At 46.5% G+C, this 17,883-nt stretch overlaps 1 protein-coding gene across 1 annotated transcript; it reads left to right on the top strand.

Annotated features, from left to right (window-relative positions):
* Nucleotides 1-6,801: 6,801 nt before the first annotated feature.
* Nucleotides 6,802-17,346, top strand: C7H3orf84 (chromosome 7 C3orf84 homolog). The gene is made up of 4 exons (XM_061195359.1): nt 6,802-6,828; nt 8,711-8,824; nt 16,447-16,503; nt 16,930-17,346. Exons 1-4 carry the CDS (start codon nt 6,802-6,804, stop codon nt 17,344-17,346), a joined length of 615 nt encoding a protein of 204 aa, XP_061051342.1.
* The last annotated feature ends 537 nt before the right edge of the window (nt 17,347-17,883 follow it).

The raw sequence follows: 17,883 nt of genomic DNA, 5'->3' as shown, positions 1-17,883 counted from the left end.
ACCTCTAGCCCAGACCCTACTCCTGAACTTCAGACTCCTATATTCAACTGCTGACTTGACATCTCTACTTGGATGACTAATATGCACCTAAAACTTAACATGTCCAAAACCGAGATCATTATCTTTCCTCTCAAACATTCCCCATCTAGTCTTCCCATTCTAGTTAATGGCAACTTCATCTTTCCAGTTGCTCAGGCCAAAACCTAAATGTCCTCCTTGACTCCTCTTTCTCAAATCCAATCTTTAAGCAAATACTAAGGTAATTCCTACAAAACATATCCAGAAGTTTAACTGGGTATCCTGTATTTTTTTAAAATTAATTAATTAATTATGGCTGTGTTGGGTCCTCGTTTCTGTGCGAGGGCTTTCTCTAGTTGCGGCAAGCGGGGGCCAGTCTTCATCGCGGTGCGCGGGCCTCTCACTATCACGGCCTCTCTTGTTGCGGAGCACAAGCTCCAGACGCGCAGGCTCAGTAATTGTGGCTCACGGGCCCAGTTGCTCCGCGGCATGTGGGATCTTCCCAGAGCAGGGCTCGAACCCGTGTCCCCTGCATTGGCAGGCAGACTCTCAACCACTGCGCCACCAGGGAAGCCCATCCTGTATTTTTATTTGCTATATCTGACAACCTCATTCCACTGCCACAAGCTTGGATTACCGCAATCCAAACTGATCTCCCTGATTTCACCCTTGTTCCAAGTTATAGTCTCTTCCCTAGGAAAGGGTGGAAGTTACTCTAACCATAAGTCAGATCATAGTACCCCTTTGTTCAAACTCTTCACTGCAGCCAGAGTTCTCATGGTTTTCTTCTGTGTCCTCTGCAATCTTCCCTTAACCTTGCCTCTCTCCCATTTACACGCCATTCCATACCTTTATGGGGCTCCTCACTATTGCTCTCCCTTACTTGATACACACCAGCTTCAGATCCCTTGCCCATTCTGTTCCTTCTTGGTTTACTCCTTCCTCAGATATCAGCATAATAGGCTACCCCACCTCCTTCAGGTATTCTCTCAAATTATTTATTCAAAAATGTAAAACCTCAATAATCACTATGGGGAATACCCTGGCGGTCCAGTGGTTAGGACTCCGCACTTCCACTGCAGGGGGGCATGGGTTGGATACCTGGTCAGGGAACTAGGATCCTGCATGCCACGTGGTGCGGCCAAAAATAAATAAATAAACAAATAATAATAATCACTATGTCTCTCCCCTGCTTTTTCTCCACCCTATCATTCTAATACACTACATATTTTATGAATTTATCTTATTTTGCCTGTCTCAGCATGCACACCCATGCCTACCAGAATGTAATTTTAAGCTCTTTGAGGATAGGAATTTTTGTACACTGCTATATCCTCAAAATCTAGAAATTGTGCTGGCAAATAATAGGTGCTCAGAAAATATTTATTGTTAAATGAGTAACTAAATGGGAACTAAATTACAACAATGGAGCAAAACTTTCCAAGTATCCACAAATTTAAAATATATGGAGACTTCCCTGGTGGTCCAGTAGGTAAGACTCTGCGCTCCCAATGCAGGGGTCCCCTGTTCGATCTCTGGTCGGAGAACTAGATCCCGCATGCGTGCTGCAACTAAGAAGTCTGCATGCCGCAACTGAAGATTCCTCATGCCGTAACTAACACCCAGCACAATCAAAATAAATAAATAAATAAATATTTTTAAAAATATATATGATTTGTTTTCAGTTATTGCATTTCAAGTCTCTAGATCATCACAAATTTTATTATATATTTTAATAAAGGAGATGAAGTAAATATGGGATTCCTGAGTCTCATGTTTACTTATTTCTTTGATAGTCGAGTTTTTTTCTTCCATTCACACTAGCAGAATTTCCTCCATCTAAAGTCTAGATTTAGAATCCAGACAATTTTTGGACTTCCCTGGTGGCACAGTGGTTAAGAATCCACCTGACAATGCAGGGGACACGGGTTTGAGCCCTGGTCTGGGAAGATCCCACATGCCGGGGAGCAACTAAGTCCATGTGCCACAACTACTGAACCTGCACTCTAGAGCCCACGATCCACAACTACTGAAGCCCGCGCGCCACAACTACTGAAGCCCACGCGCCTAGAGCTTGTGCTCCGCGACAAGAGAAGCCACCGCAATGAGAAGCCAGTGCACAGCAACAAAGAATAGCCCCCGCTTGACACAACCAGAGAAGACCCGTGCACAGTGATGACCCAACGCAGCCAAAAATAAATGAATAAATAAATTTATTAAAAAAAAAAAAAGAATCTAGACAATTTTATACATACCACTATAAGGCCATTATTTAAGGCCATTATAACTACATATAGATAATAAATCCTCTATTGTCTTCCATTTCTGTTTATGCTGACAGAGGAGAGTAATTTATATAGCATGTGGTTTGGGGTTTAGAATGACTACTCCCCAGGTTCCAGACCTAACTTACTCTTAAGAGGTTTCTTAAATGTGGTTGAAGAAATTCCATGGTTACAGCGACTATGCTTAACGACCACCTGGGGCTTGATGTGCTCAGTCTCAGGTTTACCTGTCCTCTCTGCATTCACCTGTCACCATGCTATCTGTATACATGCTTTTATATTCTCAGAGGGCAGCGCTCCTTGCAGATGCTAGTACAACACGAGTAATGAAGAGGTAGTCATTCTTAGGTAGGACCTTAGCCATTCTAAGGTAAATAAAAACTGAAATGCACACATTAAAAACTTTCAAGGGCAGAGTTCCCTCTCTCTCTTATCCCCCAATCCCATTAAAGGAAGCATAAAAGGAAGAGAAAGGTTTCAGTGCACGCGACTATTTCCACAAGAAGGGCCTTGGCACGGTGATGGGCAGGAAGGAGTACGTGGGCTGAAGAGGGTGTCCTGTGTCCTAAGGGGCACAGAGCCCTCCCATCTGACCCGGTCTTCAACTCTGAGAATCCTGAGGCCACGGTGCGAGGCCCTCCAAGGGCCCCTACGGCTCCTCCATTTGGCTACAGGTTAAACTAGTCTCTCCCTCAGACTTTGTGGCCCCTCTGGCCTCCACCAGGCCCGCCTCAACCTCGTACAGTCACTCTCTCTCATTTTCAGTCTCTTCTTTTCTACCAGGAGACATGCTCTGGGCTCCCAGAGTAAATCATTCCTTGTTGTTTCCAGAGACCTCCAAGGGATTTTCCGTCATAATAATCAAAGACCAATCCCAGTGGGTTTCCCTGGGTTCCGGTTCACCCTGACTTCCGGGGCGTACTCTCTTTCTCTCGTCTCTGAGGCAGACCAGGAGGCCGTGGTCCCCAGCGCATCTGGCGAAAACAGCTCTCCAAGGATAAGCACAGAAGTCAAGTCCCTTGAAGAGCCAGGGTGGTCTTTCATCACAGGGAAAGGAAGGGCGACTAGGCACTAGGCACTCAAACTCCTTGAGATCCCCGGGAATCCCGAACCCATCCGCGAGGACCCGACGGCTCCGCAACCCCCACCCCCCCACCTTCACCCCACCCCGCTCCAGCCCGCCCTGTCCAAACCCCTCCGGCCTCCACCTCTGAGGGCCGGCTCGCGCCCGACCTGGGGTTGCGGGGATCTGCCTCGAGGCCACTTGGTCCCGCGGAGGCAGCCTAAGCTGCGTGGCCACGCCCCTAGGGCGCGCTCTGACCAATGAGAGTTACTCCTCGCCCCCTGGGCCCCGCCCCCGCTGCGGCACGCTACTAACGGTTTTAACGGTCCTAACGGTTTCAACTGTTAACCATTTAATCGTGGGCCTGGCCTGCTGACCTACATTTCGCCAGGCACCGGTGTGCAACACACCCACCCACGCGCACCTCACGAGATGGACCCTCACACCTCCACACTCACACCCTGCAGTCCACCCACACCTCACCAGGCATCCTTAGCCGATGCAGACCCTCTCAGTAGTCAACTTAACGCACAGTAGTTATAGATGGCTGGCTAAGTCATGAAATGGGATGAGATCACCAATGAAGGAGTATGGATGGAAAACAGATTGTATTGAGTCCTAGGACACACAACGTTTAGAGGCTTAGATGAGGAAAAAGCAGCAAAGGAGCCAGAGTGGGAGTGGTTAGGGAAAGGGGAGGAACCCCAGGAGAGTGAGGTGCTGTGGAAGCCACTTGGACGATCCTTCAAAGAGGAGGAGGTTAGCTGTGTCAAATGCTGCTGATGAGTCAAGGAAAATGAGGAGTGAGAATTAATTATTGGTGACCTTGAAGGGAGCAGTTTTAGTGATGTAATGGGGACAAAAACCTGATTGGTGTGTGGTTTCAAAAGACGTCACTGATAAAGGACTGGTATCCAAAATGTATTAAAAAACTCAACAATAAAAAAATTAAGTTGGCCGAAGATCTAGACACCTCCCCAGAGAAGATACACAGATGGCAAATAAACATATGAAAAATGCTCAACATTATATGCATTAGGGAAATGCAAAATAAAACAGATACCACTATGCAACTTTAAGAATTGCCAAAATCCCAGAATGCTGGCAACACAAAATGCTGGTGAGGCTGTGGAGCAACAGGAACTCTCATTCGTTGCTGATGGGAAAGCTGAATGGTACAGCCACTTTGGAAGATGTTCTGGCAGTTTCTTATAAAATTAAATATACTCTTACCATATGATCCAGCAATCATGCTCTTTGGTATTTACCCAAAGGAGTTGAAAACTTATGCCCACACAAAAACCTGCACATGGATGTTTATAGCAGCTTTATTCATAATTGCCAAAACTTGGAAGCAACCAAGATGTCATCTTCAGTAGGTGAATGGATAAATAAACTGTGGTACATCCATACAATGGACTATTATTCAGGACTAAAATATCTATCAAGCTATGAAAAGACATGGAGGGAGCTTAAATGCATTTTACTAAGTGAAAGAAGCCAATCTTGAAAAGGCTACATACTGCAGGATTCTAAACAGTATGACATTCTGGAAAAGGCAAAACTATGGAGATAGTAAAAAGATCAGTAGTTGCCAGGGGTTAGAGGGGGAGGGTGGGCTGAATAAGTGGAGCACAGAGGATTTTTAGGGCAGTGAAACTATTCTTTTTGATACTATAATGGTGCATACATGTCATTTTACATTTGTCCAATCCCATAGAAGGAACAACACCAAGAGTGAACTCTAAGGTAATCTATAGACTTTGAGTGATAATTCTGTGTCGATTTAGGGTCAGCATTTATAATAAATGTACTATTCTGTATGTGTGGGAGCAGGAGGTATATAAGAAATCTATGGACCTTCCACTCAATTTTGCTTTGAACCAAAAACTATAAAAAAAAAAAGTCTATTAAAAAAATAAATTAAAAAAAAAAAGAGCAAGAGGAGAGATTTGGCATATCCATACAATGGAAAACTACTAAGCAATATAAAGGAATGAACAACTGATAGGCACAGTGACATGGATAATTCTCAAAATAATTATGCTGAGTGAGAGAAGACAGACACACAAAAGAATACATACTGAATGATTCCACTTACATAAAGTTCTAGAAAACGCAAATTATAGTGACAGAAAAACAAACAGCAGTTGCCTGAGGCCAATGAGTGCCATAGAGAAGGAAGACTAATGGGCAGAAAGAAACTTCGGGGTGATGGATATGTTTGCCACCTAGATTGTGGTTATGTTTCATAGATGTATACATAGATCAAAATGTGTCAAGTTGTACAATTTTTTTTGTTTTTTGGCAGTGCCCTGCGGCTTGTGGGATCTTAGTTCCCTGACCAGGGATTGAACTTGGGCCCTCGGCAGTGGAAGTACAGAGGCCTAACCACTGGACAGCCAGGTAATTCCCTCTACAACTTTTTGACTTGCCATTTTTAAGATTTATCTCTATGGATTCAAGTATCTGTAGCCAATTTATAGTAACTCCAGTATTTCATTGTTTGATTATAGGCCAATTTTCTCATTGTCCTCTTGATAAACATTCAGCCTGTTTATAGCTTTTCCCCTATACAGATACAGCAATGAACATTTTTGTAGTTGTGAATACATGTGAGAGGGGATCTCCAGGGTTACTATACTAATAGGGTGGACTTTCTGGCTAGTAGGGCTTGTGCCAGTGACAAAGCCCTACTGAGTGTTTCCTGTTGTTGAACTTTTCGTTGGCACAGTTTTAGAGGCTAATCGCCAGCTTCTCTGGGTTAGTAAAAGGAGTGAACTGTTCATGTCCCTGTGTTATAAATGAGAGAGACAATAATCTGCCCAAGGCTAGCTTGGGATGGAACCATGGTGTCAGATATTTTCATGCTGCTTCTTTTGCTCCTCTGTTATGCTCTCTCCTCCTTCACTTGGGCCCTTGTAACATTCACCAACATTTGCCACCAATTAGTGTTCCCAGTCACCACAAACTCCTGAGAAGTTGACAGAGCCTTATTCTGAAGCAGCATTTTTATCCTAAGAGCTACCAGCCCCTTTAGTATTTCTTCTAACTCCATGAAATGTATTATAAATTTATATCCCTGGCAGTATGGTTGCAGTTTTAAAAATGCAGGATTTGCCTTTAAAATGTTTGCTATTTCATTGACTGTGAGTTCATCAGACTCCACTGCGGAGCCTTATATGTTTATATAAGAACTCTCCCAAGCTGTTAATGCTGAGGGACAGATTTCTCTCAGAGAGAAGTAAGAACAGAGTAGGAAGCACAAAGGAGTAGCAGGCTGGGCACTGCCTCAACAATCAGGAGCATTGTGTAGTCACAACATCCCTTTGTCACTAAGCAACAAGAAGTTGACCTGCTGAGATGCTCTTTCTCCAGAAGTAGCCTCAAAAAGACAGGAGGAAAATTTGCCTTTTCTGCTCCTTTCCCAGAAAGATGCAAAGTGCTTTAGTAGGCTCCTGGGTAAGAGTGTACTTTACATTAATCCTAGCCCCTGGCCCTGGGGTAGTACCTGAAATATGAATGACTCATGAGAGTAAAGTGAGAATGGTTTCATCCAGCATCCAGGCTAAAGGAGGACCCCAAACTGCCCACTCCCCCCCTGCCATTCTGAGGTCCCCCTACAGCTTATCTAGTCTTCCTGACACCGTGCCCTCTTCCATGTGTCCTGGTCTCATGCCTGGATTAGCTGATCCTCTTAGTCCTCTAGCCACCCCATTTATACCCAGTCCTTTGTTTGATCCCCCCAAACTTCTGTAGTTTGACTGCTCTCTAGACTGGGAACATCTTGAGGCTAAAGACTGCTTTCTTCTATCTGTATGTCCCATGCCTGGCATACAGTAAAGGCCCAGTAAATACTGTTGAAATAAACTGAATAGAGAGAAAGGAGTGTTTGACAGTAGTAGAAGGATGGACAGATGAGTTGGATGACCCAAGCCCTCAGTGGGATGAAAAGATAAAGGGCTTCCCAGGCACGCTTAGGAGCCCACTTTGATGGCCAGAGGCCAGCTGGGAACAGGTTCTTTCTGCTCAGGACTATGATCATGGCGTGTACTAGACACACTGTCCTCTCCAGGGGGTATTCAGGACGGTGAGGTTGGGCCATAGGAGTTCCCTGGCCAGACATGGTCATCCGTGTTGTCTGCCTAATGACATCAGCACAGTACAGCTTCTTATACCCCCAATAGGTGCTCATTTCTGTCTTCTGCCAGTCCTTGTCTCTGAAATTCTCTCCGGAAGGTATCCACTGTTGAAGTACTTCTTTGGGAAAGTTCATCCTTTGTTTATGTGCTCCAGTTTCAGAGGGTGCCCTACTTGCCCCAGAATAACAAAGTGTGTAGCAAACAGGTGTTCATGACTTTGTCAATAGATGCAGAATATGTATCCATTTAGTCCTGGCTTTTCAGTGACCTTTGACCTCTATTAACAATGCAGGGAAGACAATGAAGGGGACTTCCTCTCAGATCCCCCAGGGAAGGACCACGCTACTAGGTGGTGTCCCTGTTCTCAAAACTCTGCTTAGTGCTTCCTAAGTCACCCCAACTCAGAACCTGTCTGGTCCCCTTCCCTGCTGAAGTCTTCCCTTGCTCTTGGAAGAGAATCCATATTCCTAACCCAGTCTAGGCCCTGTCCCTCCCTGACCTCACCTTACTTCTCCTCGTCTTGCTCACAGTCTTTTAGTCAATGAGGCCTCTTTTTTTTTTTTTTTTCGGTTCTTCCAACACAACTCTCTCTCTGGCCTCTGAATCTTTGCACTTGCAGTTCTCACCACGTAGAATGCTCTTCTGCTGCCCCTCACATGGCTGACTCCTTCAAGTACCACGCCCATTGTCATGAGATGCTGTCCCTACTCCCTGTCACTCTTGATCTAGTCATCAGGTTCTTTCTTTCCTGACTCTATTCACTTGTCTTACTCCCTCACCAGAAGGAAGGTTGATAGAGGCAGGGTCTTTCTGTCTTTTCACTGCTGTGTGTGTCCCCAGCCCATATTAGGATGCTATGAAGAAAGAAAGAGAGAGAGAGAGAAAGGAAGGAAGGGGGGGAGGGAGGGAGGGAGGAAGGAAGGAAGGAAGGAAGGAAGGGGAGGGAGGGTGAGAGGAAGCAGGGGAGGAAGGAAGGGACGCACCCTTTCCTTACAGACATAACCCTCCCAGCTGAGGCCAACTGTTCTAATGATGGATGGAGACACCTCTCTGTTGGCCCCTCTCCAGGGTGTCACTCCTCCTCTGATTCTTTTTATTCTGTCAGGAACTCCCAGGAGAAGCTTCTAGCCTGGGGGCTCTGAGGTCTAGGACTCAGGGTGGGGGTTGGGGTGGGATTCACCCTCAAGCCTGCCTTGTTACAGCACAACAGTGGCTTCTATGGGCACTACAGAGGCCAATTCAAGAGTGAAAGTGCTCGAGAATATCGCCTTGCAGCCAAGCCCCAGCCCCCAGCAGTGTTCCTGCAGCGCTGTCAGGTACGAGGCAGCCCTGGGTGCAGCTGCCACGCTGGGCCAGATTCTGCTTCTCTCAGGACCCAAGAGCAATATCCTCGACTCTACCACAACTGGACTGACACTTGAGGCCAGCCTATCCCCAGGACTTGCATGAGGCCTGGCCCCTCTTCCCTGAAATGTCAGGTCCTCCCCCTATAGATACATGGGTGGAGAAGAGCCAGTACCAGGCTGGACAGTTTTGCTCACTGCTCCTTCTAGATGGAGGAAGAGTCAGGGCCCAGGTGGGGTGGGTGGCCATGGAGAGAGAGCCTCCAGAACCCAAGAAGTAAGCCTTGAGTTTTGCAGACTGCTGTCCTTCAGCACAGATTCCTTGACGCCATGAAAGTCAGTGGTCTAGCTCACAGTCAGCCTTGTAGTCCAGGGGCTCAGGAGTGAGTAGGAGGCCTCCTCTGGTCAGTAAAACAGCATAGAAAGTGGCAGGTATCCACCCCCATGCCTAGCCAAGGAGGACTGGAAAGGAGTGATGGCAGAATCGGCCTAGGGTGGCTGGAAAAGGCTTCCAGATAACAGGAGAGGGATGCAGGGCTGCAGGCCCTCCACTGCTTCCAGGCCTGGAGACAAGGAGGGGACACTGAGCATAGTCAGGGTCCCAAAAGTAAAAAGCCCACTCAAAACAGGAGAACTCAGGAGGGTATACATATAAAGGAGTAGGTGTGGGAGCTTCAGAGAAAGGCATTCTCACAGGATGGTAACAACCAAGTGGTCAGTACTGCTGGGCCTGAAGGAACAAGGGGAGGGCATGGCTCCTAGAACCCAGAAGGAGAGAGTGGTGTGGAGAGGGCTTTCCTGAGAGAAGTGGTGATTTCGGGTGGAGAGACACAGCCAGGTAGCAGGTAGAGGCGGGCCTGGAAGGGAGCCAGGAGAAGAAACACCTCCTCCCTCCTTCCCTCCATCTCCTTTCCAGGCTTCCTTTCGGGTCAGAGGGAAGTCAACCTGGTGAGAAGTGTGCTCACATCAGACTCCTGGGAAAGATCAGGGTGGAGGAGGGCTGAGAGGGACCTGGAGGTGTGCCTGGAAGATGCTCCCCCCACTGCAGCTTCTTGTTTCCCAGCCTCTAGCCAGGTCCTACTTGACTGGCCATCTGGATTCTCTACAAATTGCTTTCCCAGGCCAAGAGCAGGGTCTTGGAGTCTGCCATGCTGCAGAGCCTGAACTTCCTTAGCATGCCCAGTTGGAACGGCTGCCTGGCACTGCCTACTGAGCCAGGCCCAAATGCAACTCCAGACTGCTCGTCTGGGGCCACCTGCCTTGAGAGAGTGATGAGGTCTGCGTAGTGCAGGGACAGAGGTAACCTGGGCACTTCCTGCTGGGTGTCTGTAGTAGTCCTCAGTGGCAGCTCTCATCCCAAAGACCTGAATGTCCTCTCAGTCTGTCCCCCAGGAACAGAGTAGAGGACATATTTGGGGACATGTTTTGATTGAAGTGAAGTCTTGTTACGTGTTGGCATTATCAGCAACCCCAAAATAGCATGGTCTGTGTATCTTGGGCTTAGGCTGTACAAATGCCAAGTCTCCTGACCCTTTCTAGATCTAAAGCTGTTTTAATTAGTGGGACTGCTCAGGGAAGGTGCACATTCTTTTTTCATATTTGCTGAGAGATACCAAGTGTCAGCTGGCTGATTGCAGCTATTCTTGTTGAAAACCTTTCCAAGATGTGGCAGCCACTTACCTTTAGTTTGGGGCAGGTAGAAATTTTGTCATTCAGATGCAAGAAGATTCTTTTTTCTTTTTATTCTTCTATTTCTTTTATTCTTCTTTTTCTTTTTTTCTTCTAAACCAGATTAGTTTATTTCTAGCCTTCACCTGTCTGACTCTTGGGAAATGTAATCCTGGTCTTGTTTGTTCTTAAGGTCAGACCAGAGTGCCGGGGCTCATGGTTGGAGGCAGGTCCTTCGTTGGTGGTGCCGTGATTGCTGTGTCTCTGCCTCTGCCCCACCCCCCCACCATGTCTCAGTCTGCCACAGGGACTCCTCGCTCAGTACCCCACTAATTGCACACTGCCCAGCCTCCACAGAGGCCCTTAGTCCTCCCACAGGCAAACACTGACCCATTCCAGGAAACCTACTTCTCCTCCAAGGCTTCTTTAGCTCGAACCCTAGCCCAAGCCCTACCTGCTCAGAGACCACGGGTGTTACCACCTGAGTGGAAAAGGAGCCTTAGATGGTTTAGAAGCAAAGATGCAGGTGAAATTCTCCTCAGGGACAAGAATACTTAGAACTGCCTGGGTGGAGAGGAAATGACTGCACTTTTCACTAGACTCCCACAGTTGTGAGAATAAAACTCAAGTCAGTGGGAGTCGGTAGGTTATCCTGTCACTGTAAGAATAGTGAGTTTCCAAATTCAGACCTGCCTCCAACAGCAGAGGCATCCACATTCTAGGGCTGTGTACAATTTTATAGCTAAGGGTAGAGATGGGGGAGGGATTGGGGGGGCAACTGGAACATGCCCCAGACCTCCAGATTTTTTAATTGAAATTCTTATTGAGATGGTTTTAGATTCAGAAACAGTTGTAAGAATTAGTAAAGAGATCCCTTTTATGCTTTGCCCAGTTTCCCCCAATGGTAACATTTTGCATATCTGTAGTAAAATATCATGACCAGGACGTTGACATTGCTGCAATCCACTTATTTCATTCAGATTTCCTCATTTGTGTGTGTGTGTTAAGATCTATAAAATCTTGGAATTCTCTGGTGGTCCAGTGGTTAGGACTCCACACTCTCACTGCTGAGGGCCTGTGTTCGATCCCTGGTCAGGGAACTAAGACCCCACAAGCCACGCGGCATGGGCAAAAAAACCCATAAAAATCTATAAAATCTTTTTAAAATTAATTTTAATAACAGTATAGCTGATTTACAATGTTGTGTTAGTTTCTGCTGTATAGCAAAGTGAATCAATTATACATATACATATATCCACTCTTTTTTAGATTCTACTCCCATAGAGGTCGTTAAAGAGTATTGAGTAGAGTTCCCTGTTCCATACAGTAGGTTCTTATTAGTTATCTATTTTATATATAGTAGTGTGTATATGTCAATCCCAATCTCCCAATTTATCCATCCCCCCGCTTTCCCCCTTGGTAACCATAAGTTTGCTTTCTATATCTGTGACTCTGTTTCTGTTCGGTAAATAGGTTCATTTGTACCATTTTTTTAGATTCCACATGTAAGTGATATCATATGATATTTGTTGTTCTCTGTCTGACTTACTTCACTCAGTATGACAAGTTCTAGGTCCATCCATGTTGCTGCAAATGGCATTATTTCTTTCTTTTTTATGCCTGAGTAGTATTCCATTGTATATATGTACCGCATCTTCTTTATCCATTCCTCCATTGATGGGTATTTAGGTTGCTTCCATGTCCTGGCTATTATAAATAGTGCTGCAATGGACATTGGGGTACACGTATCTTTTTGAATTATGGTTTTCTCCCGATATATGCCCAGGAGTGGGCTTGTTGCATCATATGCTAGCTCTATTTTTAGCTTTTTAAGTAATCCCCATACTGTTCTCCATAGTGGCTGTTACCAATTTAAATTCCCACCAACAATGTAGGAGGGTTCCCTTTTTTTCTCCACATCCTCTCCAGCATTTATTGTTTATAGATTTTTTCATGATGGCCATTCTGACTGGTGTGAGGTGATACCTCATTGTAGTTGTGATTTGCACTTCTCTAACAATTAATGATGTTGAGCATCTTTTCATGTGCCTCCTGGCCATCTGTATGTCTTCTTTGGAGAAATGTCTATTTAGATCTTCTGCCCATTTTTTGATTGGGTTGTTTGTTTTTTTGATATTGAGCCACATGAGCTGTTTGTATATTTTGGAGATTAATCCCTTGTTGGTCACTTCATTTGCAAAAGAAAAAAAAAAGATCTATAAAATCTTATCACCCGTGTAGGTTTGTGCATCCCCCACCACAGTCAAGATACTGACCAACATCACAGGGATCCCTGGTCCTGCCCTTTTATACCCATCAGCCTCCCATTCCTCCACCCTTCCCCTGTCCCTAACTGCTATTTTTCCTCCATTTCTAAAATTTTGTGACTTCAAAAACCTTATGTAAATGGAATGATACAGCATGCAACCTTTGGGGAATGGCTTTTCTTGCTCAGCATAATTTCCTGAAGATTCCTCCAAGTGGTATCAACGGTTCAGTTTCCATTACTGAATAGTATTCTGTGGTATGTATATAGCAGTTTACTTAACCATCCATCTATTAAAATGTATCTGGGCTGATTCCAGTTTTTACCTCTTACAAATAAAGTTGCTATGAACATTTGTGTACAGGTTTTTGGGTGAACATAAGTTTTCATTTCTTTGGAATAAATACCTAGGAGTGCAATTGCTTGGTCATATGATAGTTGCATTTATTTATTTATTTTTAATATTTTATTTTTTAATTTATTTGTCTGCACCGGGTCTTAGTTGCGGCACACGGGATCTTCGTTGCCGCGTGAGGGATCTTTAGTTGCAGCATGCAGGATCTTTTTTTAGTTGTGGCATGCGGGATCTTTTTGTAGTTGCAACATGCAGAATCTTTTAGTTGCGGGCATGCGGACTCTTAGTTGCGGCATGTAGGATCTTGTTCCCTGACCAGGGATAGAACCTGGCCCCCTGCAATGGGAGCTCAGAGTCTTAGCCATTGAACCACCAGAGAAGTCCCTGTGGTTGCATTTAAGTTGTTTGTTTGGTTTTTTAATGTGGATGGAAATTTTTTTTAATTGAAGGAAAGATTCTTTAAATTCTATAGCACTTTACAATTTTCAAAAGTTTCACACACATGATTTCATATAATCCCATAATAACTCTTTTTTTCCCCTGCCCCTATATTGTACCTCTTGCATGTTAGGTGTTTTTTTTTTTAACTGTCAAACTGTTTTCCAGAGTGGCTGTTTTACATTTTACATTCCCACCTGCAATGAGCAAATGATTGTATTTCTCTGCATTCTCACCAAAATTTGGTGTTGTCTCTATTTTTTATTTTAGCCATTCTGATTGATGTGTCATGATAGCTCACTGTGGGTTTTTTTTTGTTTTGTTTTGTTTTTTGGCTGTGTTGGTTCGTCATTGCTGTGCGCAGGTTTTCTCTAGTTGTGGTGAGCGGGGGCTACTCTTCGTTGTGGTGCGCGGGCTTCTCATTGTTGTGGCTTCTCTTGTTGCGAAGCACAGGCTCTAGGCACGCAGGCTTCAGTAGTTGTGGCACGTGGGCTCAGTAGTTGTGGTTTGCAGGCTCTAGAGCGCAGTCTCAGTAGTTGTGGCACACGGGCCTAGTTGCTCCATGGCATGTGGGATCCTCCGGGGCCAGGGCTCAAGCCCGTGTCCCCTGCATTGGCAGGCAGACTCCTAACCACTGCACCACCAGGGAAGCCCTCTCACTGTGGTTTTAATTTGCATTTCCCTAATGTTCAGTGATGGTGAACATCTTTTCATGTGTTATTTGCCATCTATATATCCTCTTTGAAGAAATGTCTTCATGTCGTTTGCCCATTTTCTAATTGGATTGTTTATTTTGCTGTTCAGTTGTGAGAGTTCTTTATACATTCTAGATACTAGTCCTTTATTGGATATGTGATTTGCAAATATTTTCTCTCAGTCTGTAACTTGTCTTTTCATCCTCTTCACATGGACTTTCACAGAGCAAAACTTTAAAAAAAATTTTGATGAGGTCTAATTTATTGATTTTTTTTTCTTTTATGGCTCTTGCTTTTGGTGTCACATCTAAGAACTCTTTGCCTAGCTCTAGATTCTGAAGATTTTCTATTTTTTTCCTAAAAGGGCTCTGGGTTTTTAATCTCTTGTGTCAGTTTGCTTTATGAGGAATGAAAGGTAAGGCCAGCTGGCTTCCTACCTTCATGGAGCTTTCATTCGATTTGGAGAACACCGGCTGTCTAAGGCAGGAGGTTCCAATAGGGGAGCTTGTTAAAGGCTCCACCCCGAAGATTCTGGTTCAGGGATCTGGGATGGAGCTAGCCCCTGACTTTTATCTAGGAACCTATTGTCAGGCATTGCTCATACCCCAACCCAGCCAAGATTGGACTCAGCAGATCAGGTACTTCATTCTGGTCTGCAGCAGGAGAAGCTGAGTGGCTGAGGTGGAGGGACCCTGGGGGCAAAGACCAGGCACAAAGGCAAGGTGGACGGTCTTGGGAGAGATTCCTGCTGAGGTCTAGGGGCCTGAGAGGTGGTCTCTCTCTGCCTGGGGATGGGGCATGGTTCTCTGGCCCCAACTGGGCTAAAGCAAATGCCCTGGGGACCTTCTGTCCCTGTTCACTGATTTAACAGCAAATATGTATTGAGCACAGTGCCAGGCTCAGTGTTGGAGTTATAGATGTGAGTAAAACAGACAGTAACCTTGCCCATGAGGTGCTTGTGTTCTAGTCAGGGGCATCGGATGGTAAACAGCAACATAATACATAGTCATACAGTATGTTAGAAGGTGAAAAATACTGGGTTGGGGTGATGGGACTGCTGGTGTAGTAGTGGTCAAGGAAGGCCTCCCAAGAGGTAGGTGAGAGGGAGTCATGGCCAGCTGGGAGAAGAGTCCCAGGCAGAAGTAACTGGTAGTACAAAGGTCCAAGGTGGAAGTAGCTAGTGTATTTGAGGAACAGTGAGGATGCCAGTGTGGCTGGAGGTAATGGAGGAATCAATATCATGTGGGTCTCATGGACCACTCTGATGACTTTGACTTTTATAAACATGAGGAACTGTTGTGGATTTTTGGCAAACAAGGAGTGTGATCTGATTTACATATTAAGAGTTATTCTGCCTGCTAAGAGGACAATAGACTGGAGAGGCAAGCTTGGAAGTAGGGACACCAAGTGGGAAGCTCTTGCAGTAATTGAGGCATGAGGGGAAGGTGGCTTAGACCAGAGAAAGCAGCGGCCATGCTGAGAAGTGGTCTGATCCTGGGTACATATTGAAGGAAGTATCAACAGGATTTCCTGGCACACTGGATGTAGGGTGTGAAAGAAAAGAATCAAGGGGACTCCAAGGTGTTTGGCAAGATCTAGCTGCCATGACCTGAGCTGGGGGAGGCTATAGGTGGGGTGGTTTTGGGGAATGATCCAGAGCTCAGCCATGTGTTTGGAGATGCCTGTTAGACATTTACATGGGAATATGGAGCAGGTGGTTGGCTAGTCAGTCTGGAGTTCGGGAGAGAGCTCAAGCTCTAAAGAGAAATTTCAGTTTCCAGGTGGTATTTAGGGCCAAGAGGCTGGGTTGCTGATGAGAGAGTGAAAGAGAGGAGGAGAGAGCTGGAGCCTAGTCCTGGATGATCTAAAGGACCCAATGTGAAACTTAAACCACTGCCCCACTAATGGCAGGATGTCCTGGAAAATGCCTCAGCCCCTTTCTCAATCAGTGGCCCCAGAGGCTTCTGCTTTGAGAGCAAGTGCTGGGATGAGATGTCCCAGGAATGAGGTGTTGCTTTAATTTGTATCTGCCCTTTCAGTGTGTTGACAGTTTAGCAGTTTAAGGGTTGTGGCTCCTGGCAACTTCCCTCCATTATGGGGCCCTGAGTTAGCATCTTGGGGACAGGTAAGCATCATCTTTCCCCATTCACCTTCTTTTTCACTGTCTTTCAAGGAGCCAGCGCGGCAACATTTCTTCTCCAAGCATGACAACCGCACTTCCTTTGACAAAGTGAGTGCTAGAGAGAGGAAGGAAAATGGGCAGACTCCCAGCCTAGGTTGAAGTTGAGGTAGGGTGGAGGGGATAAGACATTGCAGGGAGAGAGGGTTCTTTATACAGACAGAGGAGTGTCTGTCTTCCTGACAACCTCTTTCTTCTGGGAAACAGCCCATTTTACAAACAGATGTACCTCTGCTTTGGTTTCCCCCACCAGCTTGCCTGACAATGTGCAAATATCTTAGAAGCCACTGACTTTCTGGGGGCTTCATTCACTCTGGAATGGAAGGCATGACTGGGGATGCAGGCCAAAGAGGCTGGGGTACAGGCCAGGGAGGCCAGGCACAGGCCAGGCATCACCAGGCAGGCTTGGGTATAGGAGGGGCCCAAGGAATTGCCTCGTGCCAGGACTGTGGGCCAAGGGCCCGTACCGTTGAGGAGGGCCCCTACTGCCTGCTACAGGGAATCGGAAGGCGGAAAGACCTGGAGCGCCTGTGGCAGCAGCACACCTTCCTGCGCTGGGCACCCTGTGAACTGGAGTTGCGCCAGCCGCGGCCCCTTGAATCCTCCTACCAGGCTGATTTCCGGTCAGGGCCAGGACTCAGTGACCTCCCCCAGCGCCTTGTCCACTTTGTGCAAATCCAGCCTCCCCGTGCCGGCACCACCTACCAGCAGAACTTCTGCCAGCCATCCCGTGGTGGCCATTGTGGTAGTGACAACATGGGGCCCCAGGCCCCAGTCACCGACACACTGCCTGACCTTCCAGGGATCACAAGACCCAAGCTGCTGCAGCATTACCTTCATGCTGGGGTCTCTGAGTGTCTAAACTGGTCCAGAACATTAAACAAGGACAGCTAACTCAGTGGCCTGTCTGTGCTTGCAGCCCAAGAGATCTCAGAGGCTGGAGAACAGTAAGGCACAGCCAGGCCCTGCGCCTGGCTCCTATGTTGCTTGTGCCATGGAGCCTTGTGCTGGTTTGGGGAGGTGCTGCCTGGGGAGTCCTGCCAGTGAGCGAGAAGAGGTAAGGCCTGCAGGAGGCTAATGGTCCAGGAGGGTTACCTTGGCCACAGCAGGTGGGTTCCAGGACCCCAAATCCGTTCTTGCCACAAACTCAACTGTGAACCCCTTGCAATCAGTACGGCTGCAGGGAAAGTAGAGTCAATGGCCCCTACTAGTGGGCAGCAAAGACTGGAGGAGGAGGCAAGGGCTGGCAGCTTTGCTTTCTCTGGGAGGCTACTGCCTCTAGGGGTCTGGTGAGTGGCAACACAGTCATGCCTGAGACAGCTTCGCCACAGCTGGGACAGAGGGAACAGCCCCCACTGGACCCTCCCCCTCCCCCCCGCCGGAGGTGAGCAGAGGCTTTGAGGATGCTGTGTGATGTGAATCTTGAGGTCA

Source organism: Eubalaena glacialis, chromosome 7, assembly GCF_028564815.1.
Source record: "Eubalaena glacialis isolate mEubGla1 chromosome 7, mEubGla1.1.hap2.+ XY, whole genome shotgun sequence".
Classification (NCBI taxonomy): Eukaryota; Metazoa; Chordata; class Mammalia; order Artiodactyla; family Balaenidae; genus Eubalaena; species Eubalaena glacialis.
This window is presented reverse-complemented; position numbering and strand designations above follow the sequence as displayed.

Coding starts and splice junctions, on each gene's coding strand:
- C7H3orf84 (XM_061195359.1), top strand. CDS start 6,802: ATGCAAAGTGCTTTAGTAGGCTCCTGG. Junction 6,829..8,710: donor GTGCTTTAGTAGGCTCCTGG/GTAAGAGTGTAC, acceptor GCCTTGTTACAG/CACAACAGTGGCTTCTATGG. Junction 16,504..16,929: donor ACCGCACTTCCTTTGACAAA/GTGAGTGCTAGA, acceptor ACCGTTGAGGAG/GGCCCCTACTGCCTGCTACA.